This window comes from Python bivittatus, unplaced genomic scaffold (assembly GCF_059951505.1).
Source record: "Python bivittatus isolate LINGU-HERP-01145 unplaced genomic scaffold, Pbiv_v1 ctg000080_np1212, whole genome shotgun sequence".
Taxonomy (NCBI): Eukaryota; Metazoa; Chordata; class Lepidosauria; order Squamata; family Pythonidae; genus Python; species Python bivittatus.
The window spans coordinates 63474478-63499291 of NW_028277035.1; the positions used below are offsets into that span (position 1 = coordinate 63474478).

Sequence of the window (24814 nt, forward strand, 5' to 3'; positions counted from 1 at the left end):
TTCTCTAGCAGTGTGAATAGTGGAGCAGTACTGTTATGAAATGTCACATACAAAGATATGTGATGGTAAATAAATTGTAGTAGACTTCTCTTTCTGGTTATGATTGTATGCTTTGTGTAGGTAGTGTATCTACTGTATATTGGTCTTTGTCTGGTACTTACACTTTTCTTGGATATGTTTAGACATGATCACTTTCCAGATGGTGTATTAGGCACTTAATGGACACATTCTAGGCAGGTTGCCACAAGATGATTATTTATGGTGTTTAATTTATAGAAGGTAGCTTTAATAAAACACCTGTGACTTGTGCAACATTAGTTTTTTTTATTCATTCTGTCAGTTATTTACTTATAACTGAATGTTTCTACTGCAAGGCCATTTTTAACTGAATCCTAATATATCCAAGTGCTTGTCAAGGAGCATGACAATATGCTGTGTGTAAGCTTGATGGACTGAAGAACAGACTTTACTTAGGTCTGGAGATCCAGGGAGGTTCAGCTAGGCAGAAACTGAATTACCACAAAGATTAAATTGTACATCATGCTTAGGAGTATTTATAGAAAACTTTTTTCCCTGACCTCTGTGTGTACTATCTAGATCTTTGGGAAAGTCGCTGGTACCTATCTGAGGAAGCATTGTAGTAGAAACATAGTTTCAGAACAGTTGGTTGCTAGTCGTGGCCCTTTTTTAGAATAGAAGAGTCATATATGGAACTAAAATGCGAATAATAAAGAGGATTATGGTTATCTATAGGCAGAAAGGACAGCTGTTAGAAGGAGGAATGCTCTCTAATTAGGGTTATGGATCTAGAAAAAATGGGAGCTTGTGTTAACTGCTATTAAAAAAGCTGCAAACAATAAACAACCCTTGTGGGAATCTTCTTTAGTCTGGCTGTCACATTTGGGAACATATTAGAAAAAGCCTGTGTAGGCTACCCTGTAATTTCAGAAATGGAGAAAAATAATTTTAAAACTAAAATGGAAACACTTGGTTTATGCCTTTTAAAGATGGGATTATGAGAGGGGGACCAACATCATAAATTTATAGTGGATTTTTTAAAAACATGCTTGATCCCTAACAGTATGATACGGTACATTTAAACAGCAAATATAAATAAGCATATGTTTGCATTTAATAGAATCTGACTCCAGTTTTCATACTTCTTTTAGAGAGAAATCTGTAAGTCAAATGGATAAATCCCAGTATCAAGAGCAGTTCTTATCTCAATTAGGCAAACAGTCTTTTTTTGGAGTTTACTTATCTCCATGAATTACATTTGACTTTTATATCTGGGTGGTATTACTTGGGGTCAAAAGCTAGGAATCTGAGCATTAAGTCACTTCTCTGCTGTAGATGGGTGTAATTTTCAAATTATTAAAGGGAGTCTTCTCAGTAACTTAGGTAAATTGGAGATGCTTCAGTAAAGCTGGCACAGTTTGTTGACATCAGCTGAAAAACTGTCATGATGTGTTTACATCAGTTCTCCAAAATCTCAGAATGTTTGCAAGACAAATATAATGGACTGGGAAAAATGGACTGAGATCACAATGTATCGAGTGCCCTTGCTTTCTCTCACTCTAACATTTGCAAGATGCAGACTCCTTGTACATTTTCTGTAACACTGTTGGAAACAAAAGGAAATCCTAAAAGTTCTGGAAAAATTCCTAAATTCCAACTTTGACAGATTTCTAAAAGGAGTGTTTTACCTAATAGAAGAAGTTAGGGTGTTAGCGGTATTCAGCATTAGCAAGCAGAATAGTTAGGAAGGCGCTGTTTTGTCAGATTTAGAAATAGATTTCGTCGGGTACAAAGGGGCTATTAAGATTTCACAAATCAAAACCTGAATTGTGTTTGGAAGACTATAAGAACTGAGTGTGTGGACTCTGATGTGCTTTTTTTCCTGGCAACTGTCCCCATTAGATGACAGATTATATTGTTCTACAAAAGCTGCCATTTAGCAGGCAGCCCTCAGTGGGGAAGGGCTGTAACTCAGTGGTAGAACATCTGCTTTGTATGTCTGAAATATTTATTTCTTAATATTCCAGTTTAAAAATGTAAATAGTGTGTGATGTGAAGGACTTAGCCCTGTTTATCTTGGAATGTAACCATCAGAGTGGGCAGTGCTCAGTAAGATTGCCTTAGTTTCACCTAATCTTATGGTTTAAGGGACAGAAATTGTCATGATACTAGGAATTAGATAGCTATTACACATCTCTGTACAGGTTATCCATTTCCTACCAAAACGTTGTTGTTTTTGATAGAGTACTCCAAAAGGTGCATGTCAAGAGCAGGCCTGTGCTAAATCTATGAAGCTTGTGGTAAACCATCTCACATTTTTAAAAAAACATGTAGGAAGAGAAAACAAGTTTGATTTTAAGCATGGTTTAGTATTTCTTAGTTTGAGGGACAATGTATTGCTTTATGAAATAAAACCAAATTGTCTCTGATGGGTATAATACAAAGTTGTTGGTTAAAGGACAGCAAAACTAAGGTTGGAACTTGAGCAAACTGTCCTACTTGTTTTCATGTGTATTTTTCTTTCTGATACATTTCTGAAGTTTAAAATTAATACAGCAGAGTGTAGAGTTGGAATTGTGGAACAGAAATACAGGTACATATAGCCATTATGAAGACCAAACTTACTATGAAATAATATTTTTGAAATATTTTTTGAAGGAAAATATCTTTCCATTGCATTAAGTAGACGGTTGTTGATTTGATGCTCAAATAATAAACAGTTATCCTGTATCTGGGCTGCCAAGGGGATTTTCAGTACTTGCCTAAACCTGTTTTAATGCTGTTAGTTTTTTGCCTGTATTTTAATTTGGTAAAGAAAAAAGTGTTGGAAAATAGGGACTGACAGCTATTATATATACGTGTTCTGCAAAATTTCTTGACTATGGCCTTTATTGACTTTATCTTCTGATTTCCACCAACTTGCTATTCCTGCCTCAGCATATAATTGTTTTTTGTTAATACTTGGTTTGCCCCCAGTGTGTCAATGTGAAAATACCTCTTATTCACATGCTTTTCTTATCCTTTGCATTGTCCTGCAGCTGAACTGGCAAAACTCAAAACCTATGAAAATGTTGCCAGGATCTTTCCACTCATGTTCTGCCAGTATGAAGTAATGCTGATATTGTTTGTTATTCAAAATAACATGAGAATGAATTAAAATACTGACCCTAAAAGTAGTTATGTGTAAGATACTGTATTCTTAAGCAAGATTTTTCATGGTAATTCTGCCTGGTAGGTAGGTAAAGTGGTACATTTCAGAAACAGCACAAACAAAATACTCTGATTTCAATAAGGCATTCAGTAAGGTCTTCCATGACATACTGGTAGAGAAGATGGCAAAATAGGGGTTGGGCTGTGCTTACCATTAGAAGGATACAAAACTGGATGAACAAGCATACTGACCAAGTACAGTGGTACCTCTAGTTATGAACTTAATCTGTTCCGTGACTCTGGTTGTAACTCGAGTTGGTCTCAAGTCGAGGTAAAGTTTCCCATAAGGTTCAATGTAAATACGGTTAATCCGTACCGCCCTCTGAATTTGGTCGCACTACGAGGCAAATTTCCCCATAAGGTTCAATGTAAATACGGTTAATCCGTACCGCCCTCCGAATTTGGTCGCACTACGAGGCAAATTTCCCCATAAGGTTCAATGTAAATATGGCTAATCTGCCCTCCGAATTTGGTCGCACCCCGAGGTAAATTTCCCCCATAAGGTTCAGTGTAAATACGGCTAAACAGTTCTGAACATATGCATTTTATTTTTAAACCTCAAAAACCTTCCAAATGCCACAAAAACCTTCCAAACGCCACAAAACACACCACAAGCCTCACTGAACGTCTCCTTGCTACCGCGATCTCGCCCACAGGAAGCCGCGACCACATGGCAGCAGGGAAAATGGCTGTGGATCCGGTTCGTAAGTAGAGGCGGAGTTCGCAAGTAGAGGTAAATTTTTGGGGCTGGAGCTGGCCGTATCTTGAAAAATCCGTAAGGGCGTTCGTAACTAGAGGTACCACTGTATATGTCAAATAGTGCTACCTCAGCTTGGTGGGAAATACTGAATGGCTCTGTGCTGTTGAACTTATTTATAAATAACTTGGATAAGGGGTTAGAAAATAGGATTATCAAAGTTGCAGTTAACAGAAAGATGGGGATAGTAAATACCATAGAGGATAGCATGGAGGATAGCATCTTCAGGAAGATCTTGACAACTTGGAGCAATGGGCAGAAAGATGTATTTCATGAATGAGAAATGCAGAGTTCTACATTAGAGTAAGAAAATCAAACAATGAATATGTATTGGGAAGATGTACCATGCAAAAATGGTCTGGGAGACTTGGTGGATCACAAACGGAACATGAGTCGACAGTGTGGTGCAGTTGCAAAGAAAAGCAATCCTAGTCTGCATTACAGAAATATAATGTTAAGATCAGGAGAAGGCATAGTTCCTCTCTGAATTGGTCAGACCATACCTAGAATATTGTGTCCAGTTTGGGACATCACATTTTGGGAGTGACATTGACAAATTGAACTGTATCCAGAGGAGAGCAACAAAGGTCAAAAGAGGCTTGGAAGAAAATACTTAAGAGGAATGGTTGGAAGTGTTGGATATGTTAAGCCTGGACAGGAGATTGTGGGATGATAGGATAGCTATTTTTAAATATCTGAGAAGCGGTGATGTAGAAGATGGGGTAGATTTGTTCATTATTGCTTCAGAAGACAAGATACAATAAACAATGGGTTTAAATTAATAGTAAAATAATAGTAAAAGCTGTTCAGTAATGGAACAGACTTCCTAACAAGATAGTGGACTCTCCTTTCCTAGAAATGCTTCAGCAGATGATGGATAGCCATTTCTTGGGAATGCTGTAGTAGTGATTCCTCTAGTGGATTGGACAAGTTACTTTCCAAGCCTTATAGCCTATGATTATGTAATTGCCCAACACATTGTGCATCTTTATCTATTGAACCCAAGTGAACAAAACTGTCTACTCTCTTGACTTTTTTTACCATCAACTGTGATTTTGCTAAGCATGCTGGTAAATATTATCTCTGTCTGCTTAATATTTAGTGTCAACTCATATTTTTCACTCTTATTTTTACTTTCATAATTAGCTTTTCTAAATTTTTTCTTTCAGCTAACAAAGTGCTCTTTTATGCATATCTCAAACTGTTAGTGTTTAGACTTTCAACTTTGATTCTAACTTGTAATTTCTTCCAGCCCTACCATTCATATAATATATTTGCAGTGTAAGTTGAAAAGATGTGGGGACAATGTGCATCCTTGTCTCACTCCCATCCATATTCTGAACCATCCTGTTTTTCTGAACCCATTGTAAAGGTTCCTCAGAAGAATAAGGCACATTATTTGCCTTAATATATTCCACATTCTGACATCATCAAAGGTCTTACTGTAATCATCTTGTTCTTCACATTATCCATTTTAAATTAACTATGTAGTGTCCCTCTGCCTTTTCTGAAACCTGTTATTGCATTTCCCTCTCCCTGTATGGTTCTACTTTTCTTTATAAAATCTTAGACAATACTTTACTTGTACAAGGAATTAGTGCAATATTTCAATATTTGCACATTCTCTTTTATCTCTCCTTTTCACTATAGGTATATATGCATCAATATTTTTCAACTTTTAAACAACACAGTCTTGTTCCATATTTGTTGACACAGAGATGTTAGCACTTTAACTGCCACTTTGCCTGAATATTTAAATAGATCAGTTAGGTTTCCTTCTGTACTTGGTACTTACATTTGACAGCTTTCTAGTGGAGTCAGTTATTGAATATATTCTCCCTGTGTCATTCTATAATCTTATACTGTAAAGGGTTTCAGTATTCTTTTCATCTTCCTTTAATCTCATTTGCCTCTCAGTTCACTTCCATGATTACTTGATTACTTACCTTAGCTATACATTTTCTTGTGATTTGTCTTCTTAGTCTTCTTAAAACATCTGTCATTTTCTTGTTTTTATTATTTACCTCTATTTGTTAGATATCTTAATCAAGAATTGTTACCCTTTTTTGCTTGATGTTGAAAGTCTGTGTTCTGCTTGTTGCCCAAGACTTTCATGCTCCTTTTTTCCTGGCTATTATGATACCTTGTACTAAAAGCCATTGGATCTTTTCCTCTTTGAAATGTTCAGATGATGATGATGATGATGATGATGATGATGATGATGATGATGATTATTGCTGCTCCAATTTCCATTGTGTCTTCTATTTCTTCCCATTGTTCCTCTGGTTATGTGTATCAAATCTGTTCCTTACATTAATCTTACGTTTTGACTGTATGTGGACAGATCAAGTTTTGCTGGCACACTTCCTTTAATTTTCTACTTTTAACCCATGTATTTGATACCAATAATTCACATTCTGTTCTACAGTCTGCACCTGGAAGTGTCCTAGATTTTGGATTGTACTGTTTCTTATTCTGTTTCCTATTCTGTAGTCAATCTGATTCCAAAGTTGTGCGTTAAGTAATGTCCATATGTACAATCAGTACTTATGCTGCTTGAAACAGATGCTGGCAATAAACAGAGAATTCTCTTCACAGAACTGTATTAACCTATCACTGCATTATTGTTTTAATCAAACTAAATCTTTCTGGAATTCTAGTCATCCATTATTAGTGCTACGTCCTTTCTAGAAGTTGCATTTATCATACCTCTTGCAGTTTGCCCTAGGATTTCTCTGTGTCTTTACCATTGCATCTGTAGTACTGATATACACTGCTGTTCATTTGATATCCATCATGTCTAGATATGATCCTATTGTTTATTGGATTATAGTCAAGAACATACTTAGCAATGCCATTTTTGAGTATCATTGAAACTCTCTTCCTTCATATGGTCTCATATCCTAAATAGCCTATCATGTAACCTTTTTATTTATCTTCCATTCCAGTCCACATAAATTCACTTACTCCTGAAAGATCCAATTTAGTGTGCTGCTTTACAATTTAAAGTTTGTCTTGGTTCATGCATGTCATATTCCATGTTCCAGTAATACGTGTCTTTGTAAAATGTGAAATTCTTCTTCTAATACCAGCATCTTCTAGTTTTGTTTGGCCATGTCATCAGCTCCAGGTCTGCTTATGAACACTCTTCCCCAATAAGAACATGAGAGCCTTCTAATGTAGGGAATTTGTTCATCTGGCAATCAAACTCAACTAAAACGTTCAGCTATACCACACAGTTTTCTTGGAACAATTTAGAAGTGGTTTGACATTGCCTTCTAGGTTTCAATTGGAATTCCTTCTTGTACAGAAGTTGGTTATGCTCATGCCTGCAGAGCTCCACCCACCCTTACCCCTTAGCTTCATCCCCACCCTCGTTTAAACTTTCCAGCAAAGGTGGAGCTCTCACTTTCACCAGCATTGTTCTCTGGGTCATTGAAGCTACTGAGCTCTCCTACTATGTCAATAATAATTCCTTGGGAAGAATCCTGTCAAGTACCTTGCTTCCAAAGGGTAAAATTGTGATAAGGGTCCTAGTTCTTAAATATGTCCAGGTCCAGAAATGTCCTTTTTAGAGGAATTACTACCATTGCTTCTTTTAAGACAGGGAAACCATGCACTGATGTGACAAGGCATTTAATTCTCTGGACCTACTCATCAGTCCTCCTGTACTAGATCTAAGTCAGGTTGAGCAAGACTTAAGTCTACCTGTGGTAGGCAAAACACCTACAGGTGTCTTGTCCATATTCTCAGACCTCAAGAACTGGAATTGATTATTCTAGAAGACATCACAGTCTTTTCAACACCAGGAGATGGTCTGAGAACCAAGTGGCATTCAGAGTTCCACAGTGCCAAAGAAAATCAAGGATGTCAGTGTTCTATAGATGGTATACAATTTCATCAATAATATCTAAGATGGACAACTCATACAGCAATAAATGTTAGAAATGCCATGATACAGAAGGAACATTTTGTCACATGTGGTGGACATGTAAAAGCACTCAAAAGTACTAGAAAGACATACATAGTAAAATGCAGAAAACCTTAGAATTTAAATATGAAATGAAACCAGAAGTGTCACAGCCCTCCAGCCTCAATTACTTCTGGACCACATATCCAAATAAGCATTGCTGGTGAGATGCCCATCCATCAAGCTTGCTCAATAGAATGTCAGTAATACACACTAGGTCAATTCTTTCATCCAAAATTTTATAATAGGTTGAGATTGTCTTATAATGGCCAACCTAGAATTTAAAAGTAGCACTATCAGACCAGATGACCGACTGACCTGACAGCCTTGATTTTGAGAGATGGTGAGACCAAAATATAACTTTTAAACATATGACCCAGGTTTCGTTTGTGTTCCCCAACACTGTATCTTCCCCAGATCACTTCAGAAGGGACACATCATTCTCCTATTCTGACCATGGCATACCAACATCACGTACATTTTGTCTGGGGGCATAGATTCTTCTTTTGCTTTTTTTAAGTGTAAGGTGCCTAGAGTCATTCTGGTATCAGATGGCTTCTCAGTCTAATCTAACAAACAAACTTCCACAGCCATGCACTCAATAGTAATGCATTCTCCTATGATAAGCATGCAGAAAACCATACATATGCAATTACAAAAGAGTGTGTCCTTATCCTCCTGGTTTCCCTAATGGGTTTCCAAAGAGAAAACACCTCTCAGAGACAAGCCCTTTTGACAGGAACCTCACCACCTAAGAATGATGAGTCCAGCCAGAGCAGATAGAAGGAGGGCGCATGAAAAATGTCCAATCATTGTTCCTAGGCCTCCTTAGTAGAATTAGGAAGAGATTTGTAGCATGGTATTCCATCCAATAGGCTTCTTATACAACAGATCAAAGGGTAACCTAATTGTCTGCACAGATGTTGATCCTCTTCCTTGTAACAGAGGAGTTCTGTGTTAGAGAATGCTAATAATGCTTCCTACCTTGTAATTGATTCATGTAAAAATGTATATTTTATAGGATATTTACCTTTGAGGTAGGCAGGCAAAAATCAAATAACATCAGTCAGTCAATTAATTAAGCTTGTTTTATTGCTGACAACCAACGTCTCTTGGCACTTCACAGTAGAAAGATAAAACCCAACGTAAAAATAGAGATATTAAAACCAGCAATTAAAACTAACAATTAACCAGAGTTAAACTATTACTTGCCTGTTTAAATAAAACTCTTTTTAAAAATATGTGTTTTTTTTAGCTTGTTTGTGTTGTTTTAACCGTGAACTCTCTTGGAAGCAGAAATATGGCATTTAATCCACAGTGGAGGTCAAACATTGGATCTGGTTTTTATCTCAGGGCAGTGGTGTTAGGATCTGGGGTTGGGAGATGTTAACATCAGTCCCTTGCCATAGAGAGATCATGCCCTTTTTGCTCTGGAGTTTTCTGTGGCTGCCCTCCACTGCAGGGAGGTAGAGCTTATTTGATTGGCCCACCCCAGGTGACTGATGGACCCACTGTGGTTTCAGAGGGAATTTGGGATTCTTCCTGAACCTCTGACGCACGGTTTGGCCGAGGCCTTGGTCACAGCTTGGAATGAGCAACATAGGGGTTTTGGACTGGATCACACCCATAGAGCTTATTGGTTATCACCAAGCTCCAGGAGATGAAGCAACACAAAAACACCTTGAGTGCCACTGGTAAAAGTCGAAGAGCGAAGCCAACCAAGTACAGATAAGTGCCTTTATTAGGACTTGGTGTCAGCCCTTTGAGGTAGTCCAGACAAGAAGCACAAACATGAATACCTACATTGCCTTTATCTTACAATAAAGTTACAATACTCTAAAGTTAGAGTAACAGGATCTTGCAAGTCTGAAGGCGCTTCTCCCCTCCTTTACTTTTACTTTCCCAAAAACTAGGGAAGATCCCTTCCCACACCCCTTTTCCTTCTGTGGGCTGAGACATCTTTTGCATGACGGTTGTCTAGGCTGCGGCTTTTCCCCCGTCTCTCAAGGTCATTCCCACAGACCATTATGCTTGGCTTGTGGCAATAAGAAAGGTAAAGCGAGCTCACTTCTCACTCTTATTGCATATTGTTTTGGGTGACCAGGTCCTTTATTTTATTTATATTAAGGGATATTTTCGACATCTGTCAGACAAAGTGGCTTGGCTTTGGTCAGAGTTGGACTCCAGCTGGGCAGATCCTATGAAGTGCCTGAGGCTTGTCTGACCTCAATTAACTGGGAAGAATTGTGGAGAGGGTGGAAAGAGCTCAATTTCAGAGGGCCCTGGATAAAGGGGATTATTTGGACCCTTTTCAGTCTGGTTTCAGGCTGGGATATAGCACTGAGACGGCATTGGTCACACCTGGATGGTGGATGACCTCTGTAAAGCTTGGGATGGGGTGGTGCAACCCTCCTGGCTCTCCTGGATCTCTTGGCAGATTTTGATACCATCAGCCACAGTATCCTTCTAGAATGGCTTTGGGAGTTGAGAGTGGGTGACAACAGTTTTGCAGTGCTTTTCCTTGTTCCTCTGTGGATGGTTCTTTTTGCCGCTGATGGGGAGGAAGAGGTCTAGCCTTGGACCCCTCTTGTGTGGAATACCTATGAGTTTGGGTCTCTCATCACTCTTCCTTAGTATCTACATGAAACCGCTGGAGCAGGTCATTCTATGGCATGGGGTGTGGCATCATCAGAATATTGATGATACCCAGTTTTACACTTGTGCCCCTGGCTGGGCAGGCAGTACCATTCAGGTACCTGGAGGTTATGAGGGTCTGGATGGGGAGGGACTGGCTTCAACTCAATTCTAACAAGACAGAGTGGTTTTGGGTCCCCTTGGAACTGGAATGGTGTTATCTTTGACTCTTGTGGGAGAGCACTTCCCTAGACTGACAATTTGGGGTCCTCCTGCTTGAGGAGCAGGTGGCCGCCATGACTATGGGGGCCTATGGATAGATCCTTCTTGGCACCCAATAGCACCCATTCCTGAACCAGGAGGCCTTGCTCACAGTCTCTCATGCCTTGCTCACTTCCTGGTTGGATTTCTGCAAAGTACTCTACATGGGGCTGCTTTTGAAGATCAGCTGGAAATTACAGCTGGTCCAGAATACAACAGCATGTAGTACAATATTCTGATGATACCACACCCCATGCCACAGAATGACCTGCTCCAGTGGTTTCATGTAGATATTAAGGAAGAGTGATGAAAGACCCAAACTCATAGGTACTCCACACAAGAGGGGTCCAAGGCTAGACCTCTTCCTCCCCATCAGCACCAAATGGAACCATCCACAGAGAAACAAGGAGAAGCACACCTCAATTTACACCACTGCTGTGCATGCTGTACTAGCTTTCAGTTTCCTTCCGGGTGCTGGTTATCACCTTCATAGCCCTGCATGGCCTGGGACCGGTATCTGCAGGACTGCCTTTCCATGAGGCTGTCTGCCTGCTCCATCAGATTGGGTAGGGTGGGCATGCTCCACGTTCCTTCTTTTAACTGTTGTCATCTAGCGGGACCCGGGAAGAGTGCCTCCTCAGTAGCAGCCCCTGCCCTGTGGAACACCCTCCCCACTGAGATCCAGCTGGCTCCCCCTTTTTAGCCTTCTGGAAGGCCTTAAAAAACTGGCTTTTCCCCTAGGCATAGGGTGAAGCTGAGGCCCAGTACCAGGGAGTGTAGTTTAAGGTTCAGGGAGTTGTCTTTTGGATGCTTGCTTTTATTGTTTCCGTTATGTTTTTCTTGCTGTTTGTGTGAGCTGCTTGGAGTTATGGCACGTAAGATAGACATAACTAATTAAACAGGCTCAAATAAATAAATGAGTAAGCTGACAAGAGATTAGTTCCTCAATTTAGCAAGGAGCACATTCCAGAAACACGTGGCCAAAGCAGAGAAGGCTCTGAGTTGCTGCGCAATGAGCATGTCACATTTATTTGCAAATCTTCTCAGATCATTTTTGGGGTGATGGGAGTAGGAAGGAATCATCCAGTATGAGACATTCTTTCAGTAACCTTGACTCAAGCCATAAAGGGATTTGAAGATATTGTTAAGTGCTTTGTATTTTGCATGGAAATAATTTGTGCAACAGAGTTCTTTTCTGCACCCAGGGTGTGCTGCAATAGTCAAACCTGCCGAGTACTAGAACATGCCTTGTAGTTTTAAACCTGTCTTTTTCTTGTGTTGGCCAGGTTGATAACCTCCCACCATAGCACATCCTGCTGATAATTATTCAAATAGTCACCTCCAGAACTTTCTTTCTGCATTTTCCATATCAGATTATTTCCATCGTATTTCTTTTCCAATCAGCTTTTAAAGCCTGCTTTCCCCACGTCCTTCCCTCCCTCCCTCTCTCTCTTTTAAATCCTTTGCTTTCTCCCATGTTTTTTTTTTCTTCCTTAGATTTGTGCATTACTGTTACTCTCCTCTAGAGTACTGAAGAGTGTTCAGCTTGAAAAACCAGAGATAAAGAAAGGACTTGTTTCCCACGCTATATAAATATAAAAGTAAGCATGGTAGGAGCAATCCTATAGTACAGTAGAATTTGTAAGTGAAAAGAAACTAAAAGGTGCTACCTGAACAAGGCCATAATATTATGCACTGCAAGGAAAGAATATTAACTCTGGGATTCTTCCATTAGTATTTGAAGCTTCATATTCAGAAAATGGGCTATTGTCAAGTGGCAAGAGGCTGTCAATCTAGCTGTATCACTCAGACACTGGTGTTTATAATAATCCCCACTTAATAGTTTGCATGTGTGTTCTTATCTACATATGCTACAAATACTTGCAGGCATGTTATGTTGAACCTGATGGAATTTATTCAGTACAGACAATATGTTTAGTTTTCTGTAAATATGATAAAGCAACTAGAGTTTATTGGTTTGATCAATAGATTAATTACCTAAAAGTTTAATTGGAGGTTGTGAAATAAAGACCTGTATATAGTTTGTGATTTTACAGGTTCACTTGGATTACTACTCTGTAATATGTAACAAGACATACTAAAGATTGCATTTTCTTTAGACTGTAGAGTTAAAGTGAAAGCATTGCAAATGTGTTTAATGTTTATTGGTTTAGAAGGAGATTATTAAAAGTTCCTTTTAATAACCCTAGTTTCAATGCATTTGACCACTGAAGTCCAATGACATTAAGTCTACACTGATCTCACCCACCAGCATGACTGACTGGGTCTCTTGCAATATGAACATGTTTCTCCTTAAATGTGTATACATAAAAAGGAAGTGTGATACAAGTTTTGATGTTTTCTGTTCTTCAACTGAGTGTTCTAATATCACTTCTGGACTATGGGGACATGCTCATTTCAGATAGCAATTGCAATTATGAGGGGTGTTGAGCAGCAGAAACAAAGAGGGAAACACTGAAAGAAAAAACATACTTAAAATTAAATAATCCAGAAACACCTCTAAAGAACCTAGAATTGTAAGACACATAGTAAGAATAACAAGTTCTGGAAGATGTCCAAATTTACCTGAAGAAGTACTTTTCATGATATCTTATGTTATCTAGCAGAAGGTCAGTTAGGATGATATGTACAGTTTATTACAGAACCTTTGCTAGTCATAACTAATATTGGAGCTATTTTTTTTCTTTTACTATTGTATAGTACTGTATATTGTAAGTGGATTGAAATACAGCATTTCATAAATTTGGCTGGCAATAAGAAATAGCAACATTGTGTACATGGAAGAAAGGTAAGCCAGATAGTTTCACAGGTACAATGGTTGCAAAACGGCTAAAATCAGCAAGACAGTGCTGCAGTGAGCTAATGTGCTTGCCCCTTGTTTCTTTGATATTGATGATATTACTACTACTACTACTACTGCTATTATTATCTGATTTATATGGCCACTCATCTCATCCTAGTTGTTTTTTGTTTTTTCCCAGCTTGGGACTCCTAGTGTGAGGCATCCTATTACTTACAACCTCTTTTGACTGCTAAGTCTTGTTTTAGAAAAAAAACAAAACATTTTTTTCATCCATGCTGCTGCTGCTGTTTTCCTATTTGGCACTTTGCTGCTGTTAATTCTGCCAAAAATACATTTACAGAAGGCTATAAAGCAAGTGAGGTTGTGGACAGAGACAGCCAGGAAGTATTGCAATATAGCAAGGTATTTGTGGTCCTTGAACACCAATTAGATAATTGAGGCTGCTGGGTCAAAAAAGCTTCTGCAAACTAGGAGCAAACATCTTTGTTTCTTGGCTTAACAGCATGGTATCATTTTTTTTTTAAGTTATCCTTAGAAAAATTTTAAAGATAATTACCCTAATCTCAGATTATTTGGTATTTTGAGAGACTATTTAAAAATATGCTGTTTTTCCTTGTGTGATACTCACATGCTATATTCCCTCATGCGAGCTTACAAATATGTATGCAAGCATAACTTTATAAATATTATTTTTTTTCCTATTTGCAAATATGTTCTCTATTAGATGGCATCATGCCATCCAAAATTTCCCATGAAGCGCCCGCCCTCTCTCTCTCTCTCTCTCTCATTCTCTCTCTCTCTCTCTCTCTCTCTCTCTATATATATATATATATAAATCACTGCTTCCAAAGTTACATTAATATCTAGTATAATGCCAAATCATATGAACCTGACTTTGGGCAAGTATGAGAATCAATCATAATGAATTTGAAAAATTCCACATACAATGTTGTGAAACCTACTTAATAACAACAGAAGTGAAAGAAACAAAAGTGGCCTTAATTATCTAAAAATATAAACCATGAAAATATAAACCATAAGTTTTGAAGGATGGTATTGCCATTCTCATTGTTTAGAGAGCATCTGAGATTTAATGGGCTTTTTACAAAAATGCGAATATGAGAATCTCCTGTCTAGCCAATTCACAAACTAAACAGAAATTTAATTAACACATTTCAAGTACCACTTTTTAGAGGAGATGGAAATAGTACTTCAGTCTACCTCTTTCTCAGAAATTTTCTCTTCATCCGAGATCAGATTAATCAACTTGTGGCCTTACTTGCTGGAAACACTGCTTGTGAAGAGGTTACCAGGACTAGATGAAGGGATTTGAAAAGGAAGAATGAACTTAAGCCTAATATGACTGACGTGAACCAGTTTGACCAAATATGCAAGTTGTGGGAATGCAATTACTTCCTCTAGACATTAAAAATAATGTCCCTGAATAATGACAGTAAACAATGTTCACCCCAGGAAAAAGGAGAGATGGAACAGATGGTGTCAGGCTGTCAAGCAACCTGCCGCTGAAACATAAACAGATAGTGATGACATATGGATATAGGGGATAAACTCCCAAACATGCTGTAATGCTTAATTTTGAACGAAGCATACTCATATCTCAGTAGAAGTATGAAGAGACTCCCTGGCTCTTGTATTCTGATAAAATAAGGAATCTCTGTGGACCTTTCCAGGGTGATCAGCTGAGATGAAAACTGTTTTGTTTTGTTCCCTTAGCAATGTGACAGTTCCCAGGAAAACTTTCGAAGTGAAAGGCAGATGTTAACTGGTGCATAGGACTACCGACTAATAAACCCCAACAGAAATTCTTAATTATTTCAAGGATGGGGACATAGCTCTAAAAATCACCATTTTTTCTCTTGGTAGGTTACATTCAGTTTCTCACATAGATCTATTTCATCTCTGGTTAAAGAGCTAATGTTGGCTCTGGAGTAATTCATTTATATTTTCACATGTTTATACTTTCAAGCACATTACTGCATTAAGCTCACCTATTAAGAGCCAAAACAAAAGTCTAGAAGTATAATACATGTGTGCATTACAGGTAGTCCTCGCTTACTGACTGCTTTCTACAGTGACCGTTTGAAGTTACAACAGTGCTAAAAAATAACTTTGCGACCAATCCTTGCATTTACCACCATCGCAGTATCATGTGATCACCATTTGTGTGCTTCGCAACTGGCACTCATTTACAACCTTCGCAGCATCCCTCAGTCACATGATAGCCATTCGCATACTTCACAACTGGCACACGTTTTTGCTTGCGACAAGCAGAGTTAGCACTGTACGGTATGTAAGGCGGAAGTAAAATTGTAAGTTGCAGTCATATGATTTTTCACTTAGCGACCATGTCACTTCACTTAACGACCAAAGGGGAAATAAAGTCGTAAACCCAGTCATGGTCATGTGATTTTTCCACTTAGTGACTGCGGTGCTTAGCCCTGTTGCCAGTCCCAATTGTGGTTGCTAAGCAAGGACTACCTTATACAGTGGTACCTTTACTTACGAACTTAATCCGTTCTGTGACTCTGATCGCAAGTCGAGTTGGTCGCAAGTCGAGGTAAATTTTCCCATAAGGTTCAATGTAATTACCGTTAATCTGTTCCGGCGTCCACGGACCATGCGTCAGGGGCGGAAAAACGGCCGCGGACCACGTGGAACAGGTGGAAAAATGGCCGCAGACCACGTGTCAGGAGTGGAAAAATGGCCGCAGACCACGTGGAATGGGCGGAAAAATGGCCGCGGACCATGTGGAACGGGCAGAAAATGGCCACGGACCACGTGGAACGGGCGGAAAATGGCTGTGGACCATGCCGCAGGGCAGAAAAACGGCCACAGACCACGTGGAATGGGTGGAAAAATGGCCGCGGACCACGTGGAACGGGCGGAAAATGGCCGCGGATCTGGTTCGTAAGTTGAGGCGAGTTCGTAAGTAGAGGTAAATTTTTGGGGCCGGAGCTGGTCGTATCTCGAAAAATTCGTAAGTAGGGGCATTCGTAAGTAGAGGTACCACTGTATATATCTCCCCCACACCCAGATAAATAGAATGATTCCCAGAGTTGTTGATTTTTGTAGGAATCTCAGTGATTTCAGTGTATTCCTACACTGGGATTAACATGCTGGGGAAGGCCATCAGCACTGAGTTTTCTGATGGCAACAGCCATTCAGCATTCACAGTTCTGTTCTTCCTTTCTTTGCATTGCAGCTAATTATTTATTGAACTTAAATTTTAAGGAAGTTTGTAGGACTCCTAATGAGTTCAGTTGAAGTTTCACTGATGAGATTAGAAGACTGTGATGGACTGGAATGGAGAAAGGGGGCTGAAAACGGTGCTCTCGTCTCCAGAGCAACGCTCTGGAGATAAGCAGAGAAAGCTGGCGCATCCCTAAACATTCCAGAAGATAGTGGATAGCTGTGCCTGGGAACTAGTGGTCGGTCTGAGAAGATTCCTGTAAACAGGCGCTGGCTAATAAACCTTGCTGATTGAACCTGCATGGTCTCCAGGAGTTCTTTGGGCTAGGCCTGACACCAATCTTCTCAGACTGACCACTAGTTCCCAGGCACAGCTATCCACTATCTTCTGGAATATTTAGGGATGCGCCAGCTTTCTCCGCTTATCTCCAGAGCGTTGCTCTGGAGACGAGAGCACCGTTTTCACCCCCCTTCCTCCATTCCAGTCCATCTCAAAGACAGGTCCATGCTCTATCTCCTCTAACTACTTCTGTTGCTATATTTCTTTTGACCCAAAGCTGGGTAATTCATTCTTTTGCATTTCTCCCTCCTGGGGGTTTATCTGCTGATGCAACAGGTATTGGTAATTGGAATGGAAGAGGCCGCTTTATATCACAGTTAGCTATTCATTTATGGTCAGGTAACTTTTTAGCAGATGGAAGCAAACTTGCTCCTTTTAGGCTCAGTGAGTGAGGCAGTAGCACAATGAGATCAGAGCAAGTGTATGGGATTGAGAATTTTGTGTTGTTTCTTTGTATTTGGAGCAGGTAGATGTTTCAATCAATCAATATTTTATTATAGTCACAGACCAGAATTACAAATAAAATACAAATTTGTACAAATACAAATAGAATGGATTAAAATGAAATAAAACAAAACATGATAATATTAATGGTGGGATCATCAATGGGCAATCTAAGTCTGCCTAATTTTACAGACAGTATAACAAAATTTAGCTACATTCAAAGAAAGTGAATCATGCTGATCAGATAGCAACAAGTGTACATAAAAAAAGGTCAGAATTTCCTGGGTATTTTATCAAATAGGGAGTTATAAAATGGGTCCATGAGTCCTCATAGAAGGTACAGTATAGCAGGACATGAGCTGTAGTTTCAGTAGCCCCTTGCCACAGGGGCACAATCCCAGCTCATATGGAACTTTTTTGAATCGGCCCTCCAAAACTGCTATGGGAAGAGCATTGCAACGTCCTAGAGTTAGAGTTTGAAGATAGTAATATAAAGTAAGTGTCTTGCTGGTTTAGAAAAATGGGCTTGACTGCTCAGGAAAATGTTCTTAGGTAGAGCAGGCTTGTAGATGTGTTGGACTTGTAGATGTTTAAATCTCACCCAAAAGCTTTTATTATTTCTTTGCTTTTCATCTGAAACATTGGTGGAAAATTGCACCTCCATGATTTGGCCACATGTGTTTGATGGTGTACTATACAGAGGCTTGGGAGCCACCCCCTCCCCCAAAAAGAGGGAAATGGCAGCATCAAAACCAATGTTGCCCAGCCCATTGAAGTCCAGAGCGCCCCACCCCAGTGCTAAATGTTTTTTCCATCACCTGATATATAAGAACTTTTGAATCTGATATGGCAAGGATTAAACCTCAGACCTTGTTTATGTAAAATATTTAATGGTTTCTTCTCAGATAGTGAAATGATTCCATATTTTGCCTAGCAATTATGACTGTACCATTTCTAGGTATAAAAATTGCATAATGAGCATCTCAGTTCCATACATGCATTCTGGTATGGAAAGTGATAAATAGATGAAATAAATAAACTTGTTTGTAGGAACTGTTAAGCATGGCTTTTGGTTTGGGAATGAAAACACAAATAAATATGGAACTTCCAGAAAATAGTTATTAATTGTTGGTGTCTTAAACAGTGACAGACTTCTACAAATAGTTAAGTCTTCGGTTACTAAGCTCTAGAAAGTGAGTTGAGCATGGGTAGATGAATAACTCTGGTTTGAATTACCAAATTACAGTCAGGGCAACCAAACTGTTAAGAAATTATTTTTCTTAACAAGGCTTATACTCACATTGCTTACCAAGGCTATATATACATGGGAATTGATTCTGTTTCTCCTCGGGCCTCATACATTTCTTCATTCCTCTACATGCTAAGATCCAAACGTGCCTGAATAAGATGACAGCTGAAAACACATTTATAGCAAACCTGGACTGTAGCATTCTGTTCATGCAGGTGTAATTGGGCCCTAGTGTACCAAAGGCTAGGGAATATGATTTCTAGAATGTCTGTGTATCTGATGTTTCTGGCTCAGCAGCATCCCCAGCTCCTGTGGGATGCTATGGGAAAGAAGGCTACTACTCGTTTTAAAACGAAAAACGGAGGTCTGCTCACTTCAGCTGTTTGTTCCCCCCCACACACACACAAATGGAGAACACCAAAGAGCTCCAGAATCTTCCCTCCCCAGCGTGAACAAAGCAGAGGCAAATGGGAATGAAGATCTAAAGCTCATAAATAAAACTGAGAGTTCAGTGCTGGTCATTGGGGAAAATGAAGTTAAATAATTCTTAATCTATCAAAAAAAAAAAAAAACTGTTGGTCGATGCTGAGCAGGGTTGTAAGAATTGGGAGAAAGCCTTTCAGTGAGAAAACAACATAAATAAATAAAATCCTAAAGGAGAAAACAAAATGCATGGATTAAAATGTGTAAGTGGAGAGAAGAGAGGGGTATAATACGCACAGAAGCAACATGAGTAGATAATAGAAGACATTGTAGTATGTTGTTATAATAAGATAAAAAATGTTATAGGCTTCAAATGTTAATCTGACTCAGATTTTTGGTAACTGTAATTTTTTTTTTTCTGAATGATTCTGCATTACGTTTTAAAGGATTTTTCTTCCCTCAATGGTGGTCTGTTGTTTTGCTGTCTGTTTATTCAAATTGCTTTTCATATATCCCAAAATAAAGCTCACACAGTCTGTGATTCAACCCAGTGCATATTGATGGAAAGAAAGAACTGTAATGCTGCCAAGTTAGAAGGCGAGGTCATAGGAGCACAGATTTAATCACACGGAAAGCATTATGAGGCCTGATGTGGGGAAAGGAGAAAGCAGTTGACACAAGGGCTAAGGAATGTGAATATTAAACTGTGACATTTGTAACGTTCTGTGTTTGCAGTCACTGAAGGTGGTGCCTTAGCCTCTTTAGTGTTCTCATCTTTGATTCAGTAGTGAACTCAGTTGCCTCAACATGGATCTAAGGACATAAAGCTGTGGAGAAAGACATGGAGGATGTCCTGTAAGGGACATTTATCACTGACATTTCATTCTGTATCCTATTATGATCCTAAAGGGTGATGTGTTTCTCCTGTTGCCATCTTCTAGTTTGTATTATACGGCAGACATTTTGCCAAAAAACCACTGAGGTTTTCAGCAACAACTGAGATGTCAGTACTTACGGCCATATCCAGGTGTTGATCCGATGTTCCAACCTAGAAAATCTTTTCCCCACAGGTTCCATTGTACAGTGCAAGTTTTTCATTTCTTGGCCTACTGTTCATTTCTTTGCCTACTGTATGCATTGTCAAGCATTCTGGATCTCTGTCATGAACCACTTTTGTTTATGACAGACGCTAATAATAATGAAAAAGAAAGCTCTTATATAATCAAGATGTTTCTGAAAGTATTAATGCTTACTTGTCCTCTTTTTTTTTTTTTTACAGTTGCCTATCCTGTGTGAATGGATCCTTCCCTTGCCACTGGTGTAAATATCGTCACATTTGTACTCACAATGCTGCAGACTGCTCCTTCCAAGAAGGACGTGTCAACATGTCTGAGGTATATATCCAACTCTGCCTTTTTTGCTCATCATTGTGGCTCATCTATTTTTTCCTCCTGTCTCTCTCTCTTTGTTTTAATTTCTTAGATGATATAGTCAAAAGGCCCATTTCAAAGAAGGATCAAATCCCAGGTTCAAAAAATAATAGTAACCATTTGACTAATATTGGGTAATCCATATCAACTTGGGCATCAGAATAAGAAAGGACTGAGGAGAATTTCAGAATGAAAAAGAATTTAAAAGGCAGGTCATGCAAAGAAAAGTTGAAAGACATTGCCTGTTTTGCTGTGCATCAAAGATCAGAAAAAAGATGGGGTGGGAAAGGATATTTGTTGGGTTGTAATACTTAAAACATTGTGGAAGGAGTAGAACAATTGTTCTTCTTGTTTATTGATTGTGAAATACAGGGTATCAAAGTATTCAAGAATCAAAGTACACATGGGTGTAACATGGGCAAATGTAGAGGTGCACACATTGTTGGGTGCCTCTCAGGCCCAGTCCAAGAATGACAGAGAAACAGTCCATCCAAGTTCAGTTCTTTTATTGCTTACACTATATAGACAGAATCTTGCCAGACTAAAACTGTACTACTCTAACCTAGTGGATATACCCTGGGAGATTCTAGGGAGTGGCTATCCTAAGTCTCTTCCTCTTCCCATGATCCAGCTCCAGACTGTGTTGTCTCTTGTCTTGCCCCGCTTCCTGGAATATGCTCCCTCCTTCCTGAGAACCTGCTGCATTACTGTAGTCCATCACATCACCTCCCCCTTCGTAGACACATCCCATCTCATTGCCTCTAGGTTTGCCCACGTTCTAGTCCTGTTATGCGAGCTGCACCGGCTTCCAATTTCCTTCTGGGTGCAATTCAAGGTGCTGGTTATTACCTTTAAAGCTCTACATGGCACAGGACCAGGACATTTGCAGGACCACCTCTCCCTGAGGGTATCTGCCCGTCCCACTAGATTGGATAGGATGGTCATGCTCCAGGCCCCTTCCCTGAAATATTGCAATCTAGTGGGACCTTGGAAACATGCCTTTTCCGTGGTTGCCCCTACATTATGGAATACACTCCCCCCAGCAATCCAGCAGGCCCCCACCCTATTAGCCTTCCTGAAGGCCATTAAATCCTGGATTTTTACCCAGGCACTGGGCTGGAGTGGTAGAGCCTATGGAGGGCTGCTGGGGCACCATGGGAGGTTGATTGAGGTGCTAGGTTTTTAGTTTTTTACATGTTTTTATGGTTTTTATAGTTTTATTGTTGTGAGCCACCCAGAGTTGTTTTAAGATGGGCAGTGATACAAATTTTTTTTTCAAGTAATGAAATAATATAGAAAGGAAACTTTTTGTTTGTATTTTACATTCTTCATAAATGTTTGCAGACATCTTCACTGAGCACTTTTATATGGGAAAAAATCTATTGTTTTCAGTAGCATTTAGTATGAACTACCATATTTTTCCGACTATAAGACGATACTTTTTTCTAAAATCCTTACTCTAAAAATTGAAGGGCGTCTTATTCAAGGAAGTCAGCCGAGAATCGCACGGTTGCAAAACTGCCCATACTTTGTTTCTGCAGAGAGGCTTCCTCCTATTGCTAGCCTCCAATCACGAGTGAAATAGCTTGTCTCCCAAACAGACTTCCTCCAATCACGAGCCTGATGTAACTGATGTCAGCTGATGCTGAACAAACCAATTAGAGGAAGTCTGTTTGCAGAGACAAGCTATCGGCAGTTTCACTCATGCTTGAATGTAATCAGTTATGCAAAAGAGCCTGGAAATAGAGCTGCAGAGAGACGGTTTGGACCTCCTCCCACCGAGTGTATCAGGTAAATGTTAACTAATTACTAAATAAAAATGTGTTCTGCACTATCTTTAAAATATTGATTTCTTAATTTTGGGTTGGAAAAGTGGGGCTCGTCTTGTACATGGGGGTGTCTTATTGTTGGAAAAATACGGTAAGTATGATTGGGGATGGCATTCCAAAGTTTCCCAAAAGCTGACCTGGAGATTCAAGCAAGCATGACATTTCCTAGATAAACTCTGGTCCTGTTTATCATGTATATGGTGGGATACTCTGTTTAACAATGAAACACAATATTTCAATAACCAGAGGGTTTAGCTTCTTTATCCTTGTATATCTTCCTCTTATAGTCACTGTGCAAACCGTTAAGAAAGAAGCCTGCAGGGCCAGCAAGTCAATTTCGGATAGGTTGCAGTTGGATTCACTAGGGCCCTTTCTTCCACTTCTTCTCTCTTCTTTATCAATCATATATGTATATGTATATATTCATATTCATATTCAACTTAGTTGTTAACCTGAGTGATTAGAGAATTTGAACTGTCAAGGAGAATCAGTGATCCTAAGTGGCAGGACACATGCCCTCAGAAATAAGCCAGTTCATAGCAAATTCTGTCTTTAAACCATAATTTGAATCACTTTGAGCTTTTGTAATTTGGATGCCTATTCTCCCTAAGGCGTGAGTAGAGTTTGGCTTTTCGACTGCAAGGGGACAAAAATACTAAAATAAAACAATACATTGGATAATCAACTTGAATAACAGAACTATCTGGGTGGCTCTGTATTGTCGTGGGTTTCTTCCTCATTATAAAGCAACTGATAAAGGATTTTAGTATTCCTTGCAAAGTGTTTGTTCTTGTTACTCCATAGCGGCTAGTTTCTGTTATACTTATGATCTGGATAAGTAGCAAAGTCTGCACATTTACCTGGGTTTTTCAATTCTGTGTTTTGTGACATCTCAGGTTGGAGGAAGCAGCTGTGTCTAAGAATAAGGCTAGTTACATTCACTGGTGAAGCAAGGTGGAGCTTATGGAAACTCAAGCAATTGCTGATAGATAGTCCTGGCAAAATGATCTCTGTCTGGTTATGAAAAGTCAGAAGCACTGAAATTTGATGCAATTCTATGGACATGCTTCCACCCCTCTTTAAAATGAAGGGTAAATTTAAAATAGGAGAGGTATATGAAATGTCAAGACTCGAAATTCTCTCTGCCTGTGGCAGTTGACTAATGCTCAGCATTATTTCACTTAGGCTCTAGAGCAGGCTGGCACAACTCACAGAACGGAAAAGGCCACCTTGATACATTAAAAATGATTGTGGGCCACAAAGGAGTAGCTGGAGTGCCGATTAGCTGTTCAGTGGCTAGCAGTGCAGCAGCAATGATGGAGCTGGCAGTGTGGGTGAGGACCGGAGGCATTGGAGGCACTCAGCTGTGTGTCTTTCAGGGTGGAGGTGGCTGCAAAAAAACTAGTGGTGGCAGCGGATCCTTCCTGGTTGTGGTGACATTTGGCAGAAGGGGATTTGTTAAGTTTTCAAAAAATGCCACCAGGCTGGCCAAGGCTGCTTTGCGAGCTGTATGTGGCCTGTGGGCCATATGATGTGCAGGCCTACTCTAGATTTTATGGTTGGTATGTGGATAACACATGACTCCATTTATAACATGCAAACAAGAAGTAGAAGGTGCAGTTATGAATTAACAAAGACTTGATGTCAGTAATGTCCAGCTCTGATGGAAAGATCTCTGAGACTGCCTTCATTGGTAGTTCCATAGACAACCATAGGTGTCTCAGAAATAAAATGAATTGGACTGTTTGGGGCCATTATTGTAGTTTTATGTCTTTCCGTTTGTCACCTTGCTTTATGAACTGGATAGCATGTGCGATTTTCAGATAGTTATCTGCCTATTTGTTTATGAAGAAACTCATCATAAGAACCTGGAGCAAATTGAGAACGCATCCCTGTAGCTATCTGTGTGCTGATTAACAACTAACTGCATTGTAAGCAATATTTGGAAGAAACTGAAATGCCAATTTAACTCATGAAAATTGTTTTGTTTTGCAGTCAGGTTTATATGACCATAAAATCCTTCTGTGCCTCTTCAGAAAGTACCTTGACCAGACTATAAACAATAGTGTGATGTGTTAAAAGGCATTTTGGTATTCAGTTCTATCAATAGGATGCAAAAGAATTATGTTCTCTTTGCAAGGATCCTGGATCAGAAAGGACTCTGTAGCTCTTCTTCTGTAAAAGCTGTTTGTCACAATATGATTTTGGTCTGTAA

General features: G+C 39.3%; 1 protein-coding gene across 6 annotated transcripts in view; it reads left to right on the forward strand.

Annotated features, from left to right (window-relative positions):
* The window catches only part of PLXNA1 (plexin A1), a 372167-nt gene that overhangs the window by 210828 nt on the left and 136525 nt on the right, over nucleotides 1–24814 (forward strand). For all 6 annotated transcript variants that reach the window (XM_088134264.1, XM_088134267.1, XM_088134268.1 and 3 more), the window contains one exon: nucleotides 20620–20734. In XM_088134264.1, coding sequence (XP_087990390.1) covers nucleotides 20620–20734 — 115 coding nt within the window. The remainder of the gene's footprint in view (nucleotides 1–20619; nucleotides 20735–24814) is intronic.